At 35.0% G+C, this 13,688-nt stretch overlaps 1 protein-coding gene across 1 annotated transcript; it reads right to left on the reverse strand.

Moving 5' to 3' along the window:
• LOC113762725 (protein-lysine N-methyltransferase EEF2KMT) lies at nucleotides 1–6,627 on the reverse strand. The gene is made up of 10 exons (XM_027306295.1): nucleotides 6,461–6,627; nucleotides 6,315–6,384; nucleotides 6,078–6,215; nucleotides 5,900–5,963; nucleotides 5,724–5,811; nucleotides 4,043–4,127; nucleotides 3,822–3,878; nucleotides 2,117–2,230; nucleotides 1,451–1,521; nucleotides 1–735 (listed from the first exon to the last, which is right to left on the reverse strand). The coding sequence occupies exons 1-10, from the start codon at nucleotides 6,571–6,573 to the stop codon at nucleotides 300–302; spliced, it is 1,236 nt and encodes a 411-aa protein (XP_027162096.1). The 5' UTR covers nucleotides 6,574–6,627; the 3' UTR covers nucleotides 1–299.
• Nucleotides 6,628–13,688: the final 7,061 nt, after the last annotated feature.

Consider the following 13,688-nt stretch of genomic DNA (forward strand, 5'->3'; position numbering starts at 1 on the left):
TATGCAAAACCACAGGGAAGTTGGAATAGATTTTATAGTGTTTTATCACACACGTTTTTGGAGGTCAATTGAACGGAAGTACTTTACATTCACTTTAGACTTCATATCAAATCACAGGGAAGATATGAAAATATCTTAAAAGGTTGTGATAATATGCAAAATCACAGTGGGTTACTAGTAATTTACCCAAATAATTACTAGATTACTATCTGCAACGTCTGATACAAAATTGATACACCAATCTGGCACCAGAGAGGGTATCTCTGCATGGAGAACAAAAACTTGGCACTTGGCACTAGTTAATTGTATGAAATGCTAAAAATCCGTATGGTGGATCGCTGATATGATTTTGCATAGGGAAGCAAATCAAATGGCTTCGAATTCTCAGTAATGTCGGCGACAGTAAGGTTTACCTCCTTCATTAGCTCAAGAAAGTAATTGAATGTCTCAATGTTACGAATCACAGACGCAATATATGCTACAGGGCGTCTCTCCAACGCATCATCTTTTTCCTCAACACATGGAGCACTGCAACTCTCGGCTTTTCCTTTGCTGCTATCAAACTCAAAATCCGCATGTTGAACTTCACTTCTGATACATTCAGAATCCGGTTGACATCCCTCACAGCGAACACTTCCATGATTAGGGAATGATGTTCCACGTTTCAGAAGAACAGTCAGGACTCGAACAAGATGGGGAAGGTATAATGGGTCATAAATGACATCTGCACCCACACTGCAGAATAGTAGAGAGGTTATAAGGCTTACTTTGACCTATAGGAGAGGAATAGCAGAAAAAACTAGGAAGTCTAATTTACATGAACTGGAAAAAGGATGTCATATGTTAGATCTCAATACTGTAGTTGTGAACTGCTTAAGGTGCAATTAGCACCAAGAAAGCATGACAGATAAGTGCAATGCACAAAGGGAGGTGGCTTTTAAAAGAGGGGCATGGGTAGAATGCACAATAAGGTGGGTTTTGTAATGACGTGCATAAAGTATTACAAATACTGGCTTCTAAGGGTAACAACTCACACCAAGCAAATCAACATTTAGCAAGTGGTTGAGAATTGGCAGCAGGAAAGTAAGGGATACCAGAACAGATTTAAAGGAAGATGTGTGAGAGAGAAAGATGCCAGTATGGATACTTGGGTTGGGAGGGTAAAGCAGGGAGAGAATATGAACAAGGAGCAATCAGTAACTTCCCAGCTAAAATATGCCAAAAAAAAAAATCTCTCTTAGTTCCCTGGAAAGCATTCTAAAAGTTGGAACATTGATGATACATGGACAAACTAATCATTGCAAAACTAACAAGTTCCTTTCTACATCAGAAAAGAGAACCAAAGGCCTGGAACAATGTTCACAGTCTCGTAGAAGCCAAATAGATTTCTACTGTATTTAAAAAAAAAAAAAACAACAAAAAAAAAGAAACAAAAAGCAAAAGAACTTACATTATGTCTGGTGCAAAGTTTTGCAGCTCAATTTCTGTTGCAGATTCCCATGGTAAATGAAAACACTGCACCTGCAACCAAAATTATGTCAAGTTGATTAGCTGCTTGTCCTTGTCCTAGTAAAGTAAATCCATGAACAGCAAGGCAAGCTTTATAACAATGAAAAGCTTCTAGCCCTTCGCAGAAATTACCTCCAAATTTTAGGAAGGACCAAACCTCATCAAAATGACAGCAGAAATAAGAAATGTCTTGAAAATGCAAGGTTTTCAGATACTTATATTCCTAGTTTAACCTTGTATGTAGTGGTTATATAACCATTATAAAAGCATCTCAGAATAAATTCTCATAAAATTGCAGATCAGAAAAATTAAATCTTCGCTTGAACATAATATGTCATTCAGTCATTCAATGCTTTATTGCACATCCTCCTGCTACTAAACTCGCAAGGAGTTGACCATGGATGTAAGTTTCATGTTATGAAAAGAATCCAACAATGTGACTTTCCTCTTTAGTTCAGTATTCAGTAGCATAAGCTAAGCATATACACTGAAGTTGAGCATTATAAAGGAAATCAATTTCTTTACCATTTAGCTCTGCTAGTTTTAGGAAACCAGAACAAAATACTAAGAAAACCCACATATGTAGGAACCAAAGTCCTATACTTACTGTACTTGCATCTTTTTTGCATTCTGGTACATCAATTCTTGTGCTGAGCAGATTTGACTCCAAATTAAGCCTCATATTGGATAAAGTGGACAGGTCGCCATCACTCAAAACCACCTGCATAAAGAAATCAATTATGATGATGGTATCAGAAGTCTTTTATATGCTCTCAAGAATCTTTTCACTCTGATGAGAGGGAAATAAATGCATAAAAAATCATGCCATTTAACAAAACTTGAGAAGGATGTTCTTGAAAAGACAGTAAACATACTGTTTAACCAATGATAAAAGCAGTTTTATTGGACAATTTTATCTACTAGTAGCAACTGAGACAGAAATGGTTGAAAAGTTTAGATGTATTCCCATATATAGCTCTTGCTCGAAAAGACTCTCAAGAAGTTTACCCAACTAGAAGCAGTCCATGCCTCAGCAGGAATCAAATTTTCTTTGGCAACATTGACCAAGATATCTACATTTCATGATTATATTTTTAAAGGTGAAATTTGGACTCTGAAGCTTTCTCCTAGTTGCTAGAATCCATCTACTGAAGACCATAATAATTGTGGATATTTAGACGCCACACATAGTATGATCAAATTAATCAACAAATTATATAAGTGCTCCAAACAGAGGAGTTAAAATGCCAATATTGGGAATTATTTGAGATCTCAAACAGTAAGACCCATAGAGATATTATTACCTAAGGAACATTGCGACACAGTAAGCGCATAAAAAATGTACTGGAATAATAAATTACCAATTCTATTCCTAAAGCTGCCAATCCAATTTTGTAAGCTGAATCTTTCCTGATAAATAGATCTAACATCAATCGTAATCTCAATAAATATCTCAAACCTACTGTGGAATCAACGTGAATGGAGGCACCAAAATGCAGGTATAGGTGTCAATGGTATAAACGGTAAAAAATTTGTTGATCAAACCAAGAATTCAACACTTTTCAGTGAATTGAATTAAGCATCTCAGAAGTATTCAAGCTTTGTTTGCAAAATCATAAGAATTATCAAAACTGTACTTATAAATCTTGAGCTCTCTTTATGGAGGTTTAGCTTTCCCAAAATAGTTATTGGAACAGTTCATTGCAACTTGCATTGATTTGCTACAACCAGGCCTCAACACAAGAAATAATACTTTCATCTCTAACCAAGCTGTCAACATTTCTCCAATTTAAAGAGTTAAGAGTATTCTGAACAAAGCCCATGAAAATTACCAAAATCAGATGATTGCTATTTGTATACAGGCCTTCATAAGAGGTGAAGTGCCTTGCATCAGGTAATTACATAATTGAACATCAACCTGAGAATTGAAATATATCCAGCTGACAGTAAATGCCAACCAGTGCCCTCAACGATAAAAATGAAACTTTTAGGCGCACAACTCAAATTCTATATGCGTCTTAATTGCACAGAAACAAGAAGGGTTCACAGTATGATCTTCAATACATTAAGAGTAAATACAAGTCTCTGGATAAAGATGGAAGAAGGCCTTACATAAAACCAATAAGAAAGATGGTCGAAAGCATATGGATGCATTTTTTTTTTAATTCAACAAAAAGCATGCCGGTTCCTTCAACGAACTGTAATACATGCATAACAATTAGAGAGGAGAGAGAGTTTGTGAGAAAAGCACACTGACTCCTTGCAGAAACCATAAACATACACATAATGGCTTGAGTTAGGGAGCGACTTACAGCAGAAGCTTTCACGTGGGCCAAACATATACCAACCAAACCTACACCTGAACCAACCTGTTTCTTGGTCAATTACCACAAAAATAAAATTCCACTAGGAATATAACATAATCATGATTAGTAAAATGAAGATGAATAAGCAAGTCAAAATTCACATTCTTCCCAGGGAGTGAAAGATGGAAAAACAGAACAGCAACTAAATTCTGGAAGGCATACCTCACCTCAAAACAAGATCTATTGGAAAATATGTTTGGGAAAGAAAGTATAAACTCTGAGAGGAAAAGACTTGAGGGCCAGATTGAACACCTGTTTAGACCATGACAGAAAGGAAATCCAATGAGGTCACAAACCGATCTCAGACCAACTAAAGTACATTAGACATTAAAAATATAAAAAGAACAATGGTCAGACTATAGAAAACCACTAATAGGGAGATTAAAAGAAAATCTTGTCGAATTTCATTCCTAAGAAAATAAGAACAAAAATGTTTTTTGAGGATATAGCATTTTCTCCTATATTGCATTTTTGCATTTGAACAAATCAGTAGGTTGCATTTCAGCAACTCAATATTTGCCTACTCATACATATATGCTAAGTTAAGAAACATGCCAATGAGAACATGCAAATAAAAGACACTATTATTGCACGAGGCTCCCCCACTTCAGGTCTAATTAGATTTCTTATTTTTATCTTTTTCTTTGTTTTGCAGGCCCCGGGGGCCCAGGGAGTACACTTACCAGTCTGTTTAAGTTATTTTCATTTACTGAACATTTGACTTCCCAAGTAACAAAACGCAACCTTAGTCTTACTTATGGTCAAAGATACAGAAAAATCCTTCTCCAGGTTTTCCCAACTCCCCAGACCACTTCTTTTCTCATTTTTAATCCAGTACATCCACCCTTCAAAACTTTTCCTGCAACTCAATGTTAAGCAAACCAAACCTGGTAAACTCAGTTAGAAACATTTTCTTACTTAAAAAGAGTAATCATTTTCACCATATTTGAACTACAAATTCATGTCCTGCTGTAATGAACATCTCAAATCAGAAAAAAGAGCAACTGCGTATATAAGGTCTCTGAATGACCAGTCCGAAATCAAGGTAAGACACAAGTTGCCTATCACCCAGAGTCCATCTTGCATCCATGATTCAGGAATCCCAGCCAAGCTAGTTGACCTTCTTATTCAGTTACGTATTCAAATATGAAACTACTATTCTTTCTCTGTCAACTTATGGTCTGTCCTTTTGAGAAGAAGCATGCCACTTGCACTGATGGACATCGAAAAAACAACATGAAAGTTCTTGTATCCTTTTCCACATCCTCCTGGCCAAAAAAAGGGGGGGGGGGGGGTGAGAGAGAAATGGTATGTCCATCTACCCCATTACTTTGATCAAGATTGAGCTCAATTTCATATGCGGCAATTCCGCCAAGATCTATTCCTTGGTTGGGGAGAGAAAACGAGAAGCAGAGTGGGCATAACAAAGGTAAAACTTGACAATCAACGTGGAGTATGAAGAGGGCCATACAGTAAGGAAAATCTCACACAACAATTCCCTTCCCAGACACTGGAGAATTAGCACCTCACAGAGTAAATAAAAAATGTGACAAACATTATCATTTCCCTAGGGTTGGTTTGAAGAGACAAGTAGAATAGAAATTTTAAACGAAGAAAGCATGTATTTGGGAACTATTAACATCTCCACATTCACCAGTCAAGAAAGCATATTGATCATTTGTTCACTTTCTGCACTACTTCTATCCAGCAGCGGGGGTGAGATTGGCAAAATAATACCTATGCAACAGTAAAGAAAGCAACCTCTTTCCAAATATATTTTCTCATTGCAATCCTTACAAAATTGGATTCCCTCATCAACATTTAAAATTAAAAGGAAAAAGGGTATACCCTGTATCTCCTTCAAGCATGTTCACTGAACAATGAAGTGACACTTCCAACTTCTTAGATTTCGGACAACTTGAAAGTTCACAGCATTCTACAAGTGCCAAATCAACGCAAAAACTATTAGTAATCACAATAACAAAAGAGAATAAATGCAAGGTATATAAACATAAAATCCTCACCATCAGGAAAAAGAAATGAAATTCTTTTCAAAACCCTTGAGTTCCCTCCTGAAAAGTTGTCACCCTGGAAAACCCACAAAAATTGAACCCAAAAAAAAAAAACTTATCTTTCAAATAAACTTTTGCAAGAAGGCCATAAAATATAACAAGAAAAAAAAATTTAAGAAAAAATGACTACCTTTAAAGAAGTCATGATAAAAGCATAATGCTCATATAATTCATCCAACACAACACCTCCATCTGACTCAATTTCGCCAATTAGCTTCTTTAAAACCCTTTTCAAGTAAGGCCCCTGCTGGCAACCACCATCCCCTACCTAAACAGATACATGAAAACCTCTCCCAAAAAAAAACGAAGAAGAAGAGGAAGAAAGAAAGAGGACCAGTCAAAAAATTCAAAATTTTCATTAACTTACTGTAGTGTTAATATAATTGTTCCAAATGAAGCCCTGTATTCTTTCCCCAATCAAACCACCACCACACTTCCTGACAGTTGTTCAAAAACTTTGCATGTGAGCCCCAGAAATTTACCGTTCCGCACAATATGATAGCATTTGTTTACCTTGCCAAGGAGATTAGGACGCCAGGGGGTTCCATTGCAAGAAACGCGGAAATCAGATGTAGATACGGAGGCTTAGAAATGTCTACTGCTTGCTGGTTTTCTTGGATTTCCATGGCCTTTCTGAACAGAGTCTGCTTGCAGACGACGTGTTTGTTATTTTGACCCAAAGACTTTTGTTGCTGGGGAAATGAAAAAACCTTTTTAGAGTTTTTCAAGTGGATTTCGTGTCCGAACCTTTTCCGACCATATTTTACCTGAATCCATCATTTTAAAAGCAAAATCTTATTTGTAGTTAAACAAATAATCCTGACCATTTTTATTTTTGCCCATAAAAGGTCGGATCTACTAGAAGTGGCAAAATGAATTCAAACCCACCAATTCATCCATATAAACCAATCTCAAATGGATTTGGATGATCTATATAAATTCAATATTTTTTAAATGGATAACCATTTAAATCTAATTATGTTAGTAGATTTAAATGGATTATCCATATTATTCATATACATTCACTTAAGTTAAAAAACAGAAAACAAATATAGTGATTGCAAATATTTATAAAAAAAGAGATAGAAGTATAGAACCTTGTGGGACTATCTATTTTTTCCTTTGTAATTTTTTCATATGCCAAATTAATTTCATGGAATCACCTATTCTTTCCTTCATAGCTAGAAGTGGCAAAATAGATATATGGCTGATAAATGGTTTTAGTTAATTAATTATAATTATGTTTATATAATATATATTATAAATTTATTAATGTTATATAATAATATATTTATATTATTTATAAATTATATTATATGTGCATATAATTATAATATATATAATTAGAAATCTTAGTTCAAATTTCCGTGCTCTTTTTTCACCTCTTCCCTGTTGAAAAAAATAAAAAGAAAAAAGTGATCACGCCTAACGCACCAATAAATAAAGTGGAAAAAAGGAGGGAAGAGAGTAAGTAAGGAATCATAAAAGTTGCCGGCTTTTGTGGTTTCTGCTGGATTAAGGTTTGTAAAGTTATCAAAAGTCTTTTCTTGGTTTTGACAAAAAAGACATCAACCTTTCTAGGGTAATGGGGTCTCTTTAGGTCTTAGCAGCAGGTTCCTGCATAGGTTGATATCCCACATCGGGGTTGGGGGGGATTTGGGGTAGGTTTATAAGTCTCCTGCAGAAACCATAAAAGTTGCCGGTTTTGTGGTTCCTGCTGGATTAAGATTTGTAAAGTTATCAAAAGTCTTTTCTTGGCTTTGACCAAAAAAAGAGTAAGTTGCCATAACAATTTCACTTGCCAAGTTTGACGGAAGACTGTGAAAGGATTTCTCTAGAGTGGCTTAAACCTAACCACATTTAGTATTTATTATCATTCCTTTTAGAAATCATTGCTTAGTTTTAATCTTGAAATGCAAAAGTTCAGATGCTTCAACAAGGTCTAAGCCTATGTTACGAACATCCCCAGTCCATGTGCAGATTATAGAGTACTTAATGAATGAGAAATGCCTGAAGATCAATGCAGTAAATTCCTTCATGCTAAACAGGGTTGGATGTCCCTATCATGTGTTCCTCCAATTTCATCGAACTAAAAATCGCAGAGATGATTCGTTATGATGGACGCCAGAGGTCTCTGAATCAAACGCAACCTCAACCATCTGCTGCTGCTGCTGCCTTGACAGCATCAAGACAACCACAAACTGATAAAAAAAAAATGTACAGATAATCGAGGAACAGAGAATGATCATATGCCCCCAGGAAGCAATGGCTAATTGTAATGGCAGCCCTGATTGCAACAGCAACATTTGAGGTCGCACTTCACCCTCCTGGTGGACTCAAAGAGCAACAATAATACAACTTCTCTTGCAGATATTGCAACTCATAGGCCAGGACATGCAATCTTTTATGACCTGAAACGCTACGAATCTAATTGTTTCCTGTTTTGTAACACACACGTCTTTGTGATTTCTAATAGCATCATAGTTGCTCTGATAAGCCCAAGAACGATCAAATTCGAGTTTAGCAGATTTTTCAACTATATGCTTTCTTTGCTGCTTTGGTCTGCTCTTTAACATTTGGTTCGCTTTTTCACCCTTGATTGCGGCAGCATGGAAGATGTTGAGGAAGTTGAAAACTACACAGCTTCTTGAGTGAGTTTCTGTCAAATACTATCCACGAAAGAAGTGCTACATGTACTAACTGTGCAAATTGAAAATAATTTCTCTTAATTATAATTGAATATCTCAAGGTGATGGAATTTTTATTCCTATGTAAAAAGTTCAAGCATATTGTGTTTAAGAAACAATAGCCTAATTCAAGGTTATTATTTCTCTTTAATCTGTACAATCAAAGGAAATATAAGCTTTTCTACACAATCAAACACAATCAAAAGTAGTTGCACAATCGGACATAATCAAATTACAAAGAGTGCATTAATTAGGAGAAATGTCATTTTGAGAAAATTCTGCACAATTTTTTTCTTACCTGATAGGACTGGCAATAGGGTTGGATTGACCCAATCTTGGACCGGGGGTTTGGCTACCAATGTTTGTAGGCTGGCAAGGTGAGAACTCAAAATATGGACCCAGTTAAAATGGGTTGAGCTTCGATAATGCTCTGAGTTCAACCATACATAAGCTTGGCGCATATAATTATTTATTTAATGTAAAAATTATATATAATATTTATTAAATAAAATTGATATAAATAATTAATCATTATTTAAAGAGTTACAATTATTTTGATATGTATAATAATGATTATGATTAATCTTGCTATTAAAATCTTAAACTTTAAACTTATTTAATTAATATCTTGTATTTTTAGAAAATATAATTTTAAAATAGGAAGTCATTCAATTTGGACAAGCCCATATTGATGCCTAAGAGCTGAGCTTGGATGATTGAAATTTGAATGAACTCAATTTTTATATTTTTAACTGTGATTAAGCGTGAAAATTTTAAAACTTGTCCAATTGACAGACCTACTATACATACACACTTAATATTAAATATAAATCATATGTCTAAATATAATGTATGACGAATTTTGCAAATGGTAACTTATATAACTAGTATAAAATTTGTTAGTGAAGTTAGGAATCTAAATATCATAACTCTCTCATTTAAGACGTAAGATATATAACCCTTTTAAAATGAATTATAACTCCCATAATTCCCAAAATAAATTCTTTAGAAGCTATAACTCATTCAAAATTTGGTCAATACCATTTGATCTTTTATTAAAATGCCCCAATAAAGGTTCCCTTGTCTAACAAGGTGAATCAGAAGTTGAAGCGTAGATGAAAATAGCAGAAATCTATCGTATAATGTAGATTCTAATACAAATAAAAGATAGTGTGTGAGAACCCGTATTTTTTTTTTCATTTTCTAGGTTTTATTATCTTTCATGGCTTGTTTTCTGCATTTTCGTGATTAGGAAAATTTTTAGATATTTTTAAGGAGCAGATATAGTTTTTAGATGATTTTTCTAGTATCGAATAGTTTTTAAGAAATTAAGAGCGTATACCGGACGTGGGACCCACTAGGGCGAAAAGTTCGGAAAAATTCGGCCAACTAGGTTAAGTTTTGGATACTGGAATTAATTTATCGGGTGTTAAGAGATAATTAGTGCTATTTGGATTGGTGTAAGAGAGACAAAAGTTAGGCAAGCAATTAATGAAAGTGACAAGTGTCACTTAGAGATTCATTACCCTTTTTGACCACTATTCATTCTCTTACCAATTTATCAAAATAACTCAAAAAAATTGACCAAAAAATCCCCAAAATTTGCAAGCTTGAGCCGGCTCTCTCAAGGAAGGAAGAAAAGAAAAGCTCTCCAAAATTTTACTCCAAACTTGCTCAATCTTCAACTTCAACCGGTTAAATTTGTATTTGCTCCATAAAACTCCTCCACTTAGTAATTTTGAGGTGATTGGTGAAGTTGTTTGGAAAGTTAAGGTGTTGAATTGCTTCCTATCTTGTGTTATAAGGTGAGTGACTAAGGAACTACTCTTTTCCTTCCAATAATGTTTAATTAATAACTTATGTGAGTTGAGGTGATGATTATTGGTGCTATATCATGATTTGGGTTGAGATGGATGACATTTTTCTATTTAATCATGTGATTTCTGTTTTAATATGATTGTTATGGTGTAGCCATGTATGATGATGGGAAATGGTATTTAAGAAAGTTAGAAGGTGGAAAAAGTGGTTAATTGCAAGCAATTTCTGTTTTGGAAAGAAAATTGAAAAGTTAGGATTTCATTGTTCTTCATTCTGCCCGGTACTGTAACTCATAGTTAGGGGCCGAATTGGCCTTGGGTTAAAACATGAAAGTTGTAGGGAATGATATTTTAGAAATGTCTGCAAAATTTCAGGTCAATCGGAGTAGCATAGCTTAAGAAAAGACGGAATTACCCTTGCTGCCCTGGTTTTACCCGAATTTGATAGTTGCGTCTGTAATTGGTTATTTTGGTTGGGAATGCTTCCGAATTGGTTGTTGAGGTCTTGATGAAATGTAGCCTTGTATCTTAGATTTCGGATGGCTTTGGAATTTCTGGATTTGGACTTAGGTAGGCTGACTTATGATGTTTGAACCAGAATGTGTTCTATGAATCTGTTTTTCCGGTTCTGGTGTAGTATCTTGCATTTTTGACCTGGTTACACTCGAAACTGGGCTGAGTGACCTTCTGCAATATTGTAGCCCTATCTCTTAGCTTCGAAACGGTGTATCTTACACCTCCATCCGATAATCGTAGTGCATTTGGTGCCAAAACCGCAAAATAATATCAAAAACTGTTTTTTTTTGGTGAACACTTAACTCCATTTCCGGATTTTTCTGGTTTCCTCTAATGTTTATGTATGCTTATGGAACCCTATTTTGGTAGTATGTGGCATTGGTTTATGACTCGTTATCGAGTCTAATTGTACTTGTTTGCATGTTTTAGGGCGTGACGGTGGTTCACGACGCTCCTTTGACGGAGGTGCATGAAATATCATTTTCAAGCTTGGTGAGTGTACTACTCACTTGTGTGTTACTATATGGCTTTGATACTTGAACTTGATGAGTTAATTGTTATTACACCATCGATATTGATTGAAGTGAGGGTGTACTTTATCATTCTCACTTATTTCTCATGTTATTGGAATGTTACATGGAATGTTACATGAAATTAAAAGTATTTGACTTGGTGGCGTTTGGACGAGTATCCAACGACCATGCTTGTTACCATTGAGTTCAACCCCATTGGTAGTTGATTGAATCGAGCCGCGAGGGCTTGGTGGTCGTGACAATTAATGAGCCTTGGGGAAAGTTATATGGAATCTTGTAGTATGAGAGACTCTCGATTCCGGTATACTCGAGTAATACCACAGTGCAAGTGTTTGGAGTTCGGGTCCGGTAGGGGTATGTTGGGTGGAAGGAATGGAAGTAAAGTGGAGTCTACGGTTGGTTATTTTTAAACATTGACGGAAAGTCAATGAGATTCGATCAAGAAAGCAAACGAGGAAAAGGGCTCTTGAGAGCCGCCCGTATCCTTTTATCACCACCATTAATGTGTGCCTTTGTTTACTTTTGATGAATTGGAATGAAAAGTTTTATACTTATGTGAACTTTGCTGCTTGAGTGGTATTATCTCACTGGGCGTAAGCTCACCCTATTCCTTTTGTTTTCCTTACAGGAAAATAAATACTTTTAGACTGCAATTAATAGTTGGTTGCCGAATTGAGCTAGTTGGACATATTTTTTGTATAACTCATTGATTGAAACCCTAAATGTACTTTTGGGTCCGTTTCACTTTTGATTTGGCAAACCGTACATGTATCCACTTTTGAATATTTTTGTATGCCACTTTAGATTGTAAATGCTAAATTTCAAGATGTAAATGTTTGCTTGATATTTGGTTGGATTCTGACGGGTCGGTTACTATTCATGGCCGACTCCGGATTCATTTTTTTTTATTTTGACATTTTGACTTGTTTAGGCGCGTTTGTAAGTTTCGGAACGTATTAGATCGCTCTAAATTGAACCGTTAGTCCTGGCGAGAGTTGGACAGGCAGTCCGCTAACCCCTTTGGTTCGCCTTAGGGGAAGGTGGGGCTGTCACATAGTGCATACACTATCAGCGTTGGATGATTGACAACTATGCAAAATTTGAATTTGAAATTCAACTTTTACACACATGTCATGAATCCAACGATGATAGTGTATACTAAGATAATAACATAAAGAAACGCTCTGATATAATAAATGTTAACTTTAAAATAACAACATACAAAACCGTCCTGATACAATGAATATTGGCACTAAAATAATAACATACAAATAAATGCGATAACTTTTGTAACTCATTAAAAATTTTGCCTACAAATTCAATTTTCATCATCTAATTTTTAATTACTCCATCTATCAAGCATGAATCGCTGCCTCCAATCACTACCGTGACAGCCGAGAATCCGGATCTGCGTAATGACAGCTCTTGGGGCATGGAAGCGGTCCGAAAGACAACTTAGACAATACTAGCTAGTCTAGTAATAACCAGTTAAAGAATTGTTGTCATTCAATTAAAAATTAAAAATTGACTTCGTAGGAAAAGAATAACTGAATAATTAAAGTAGAACATTTATTTGTGGGGTGTGGTTGGTAGGTTTTATTAACTACTGCTAGCTGTGTTTGTTTGGACAACAGATTATTTGGCATAATATATTTACTTATATCATCATTATAATTTTCAATACACTTTTTTATCTTCTCAATTACATTTTTATCTCACATACATCACATCACAAAAAGTGCTATAGTAAAAATATCTCAAATAATTTACAATCCAAACAAACGTCCACGACACAAGTTTGGATTAGGTACACATCTATCATTAATAAAAAATTGATTCATATGATGGATTAATTGAAAAAATTATATTAAGGAATTCATCCTGGTAAATATTGGCAGTGTTAATTTTATTTGACTGAGGTTTATATCCTTTGCAAGAATCATTTGGTTGTTATAACTGGCTTGTTTTAATTGAAAATCATTTGAATTTGTTTTGATCATTCATAATTGCATTTTTGTGATTTGATAGTTATGAATTAGCTGGAGAGTAGGTGGAGGACACATCAATATCTCTTTTTTTTTTTTCCTTTCTAGCGATATATTTTCCAAACTTTTCCAAATGAGTCTACTTACCAAAAATGACTTAAAAAAAATCACACACGACATTCCTGACATGAGTCCACTTAAAT

Source organism: Coffea eugenioides, chromosome 2, assembly GCF_003713205.1.
Source record: "Coffea eugenioides isolate CCC68of chromosome 2, Ceug_1.0, whole genome shotgun sequence".
Taxonomy (NCBI): domain Eukaryota; kingdom Viridiplantae; phylum Streptophyta; class Magnoliopsida; order Gentianales; family Rubiaceae; genus Coffea; species Coffea eugenioides.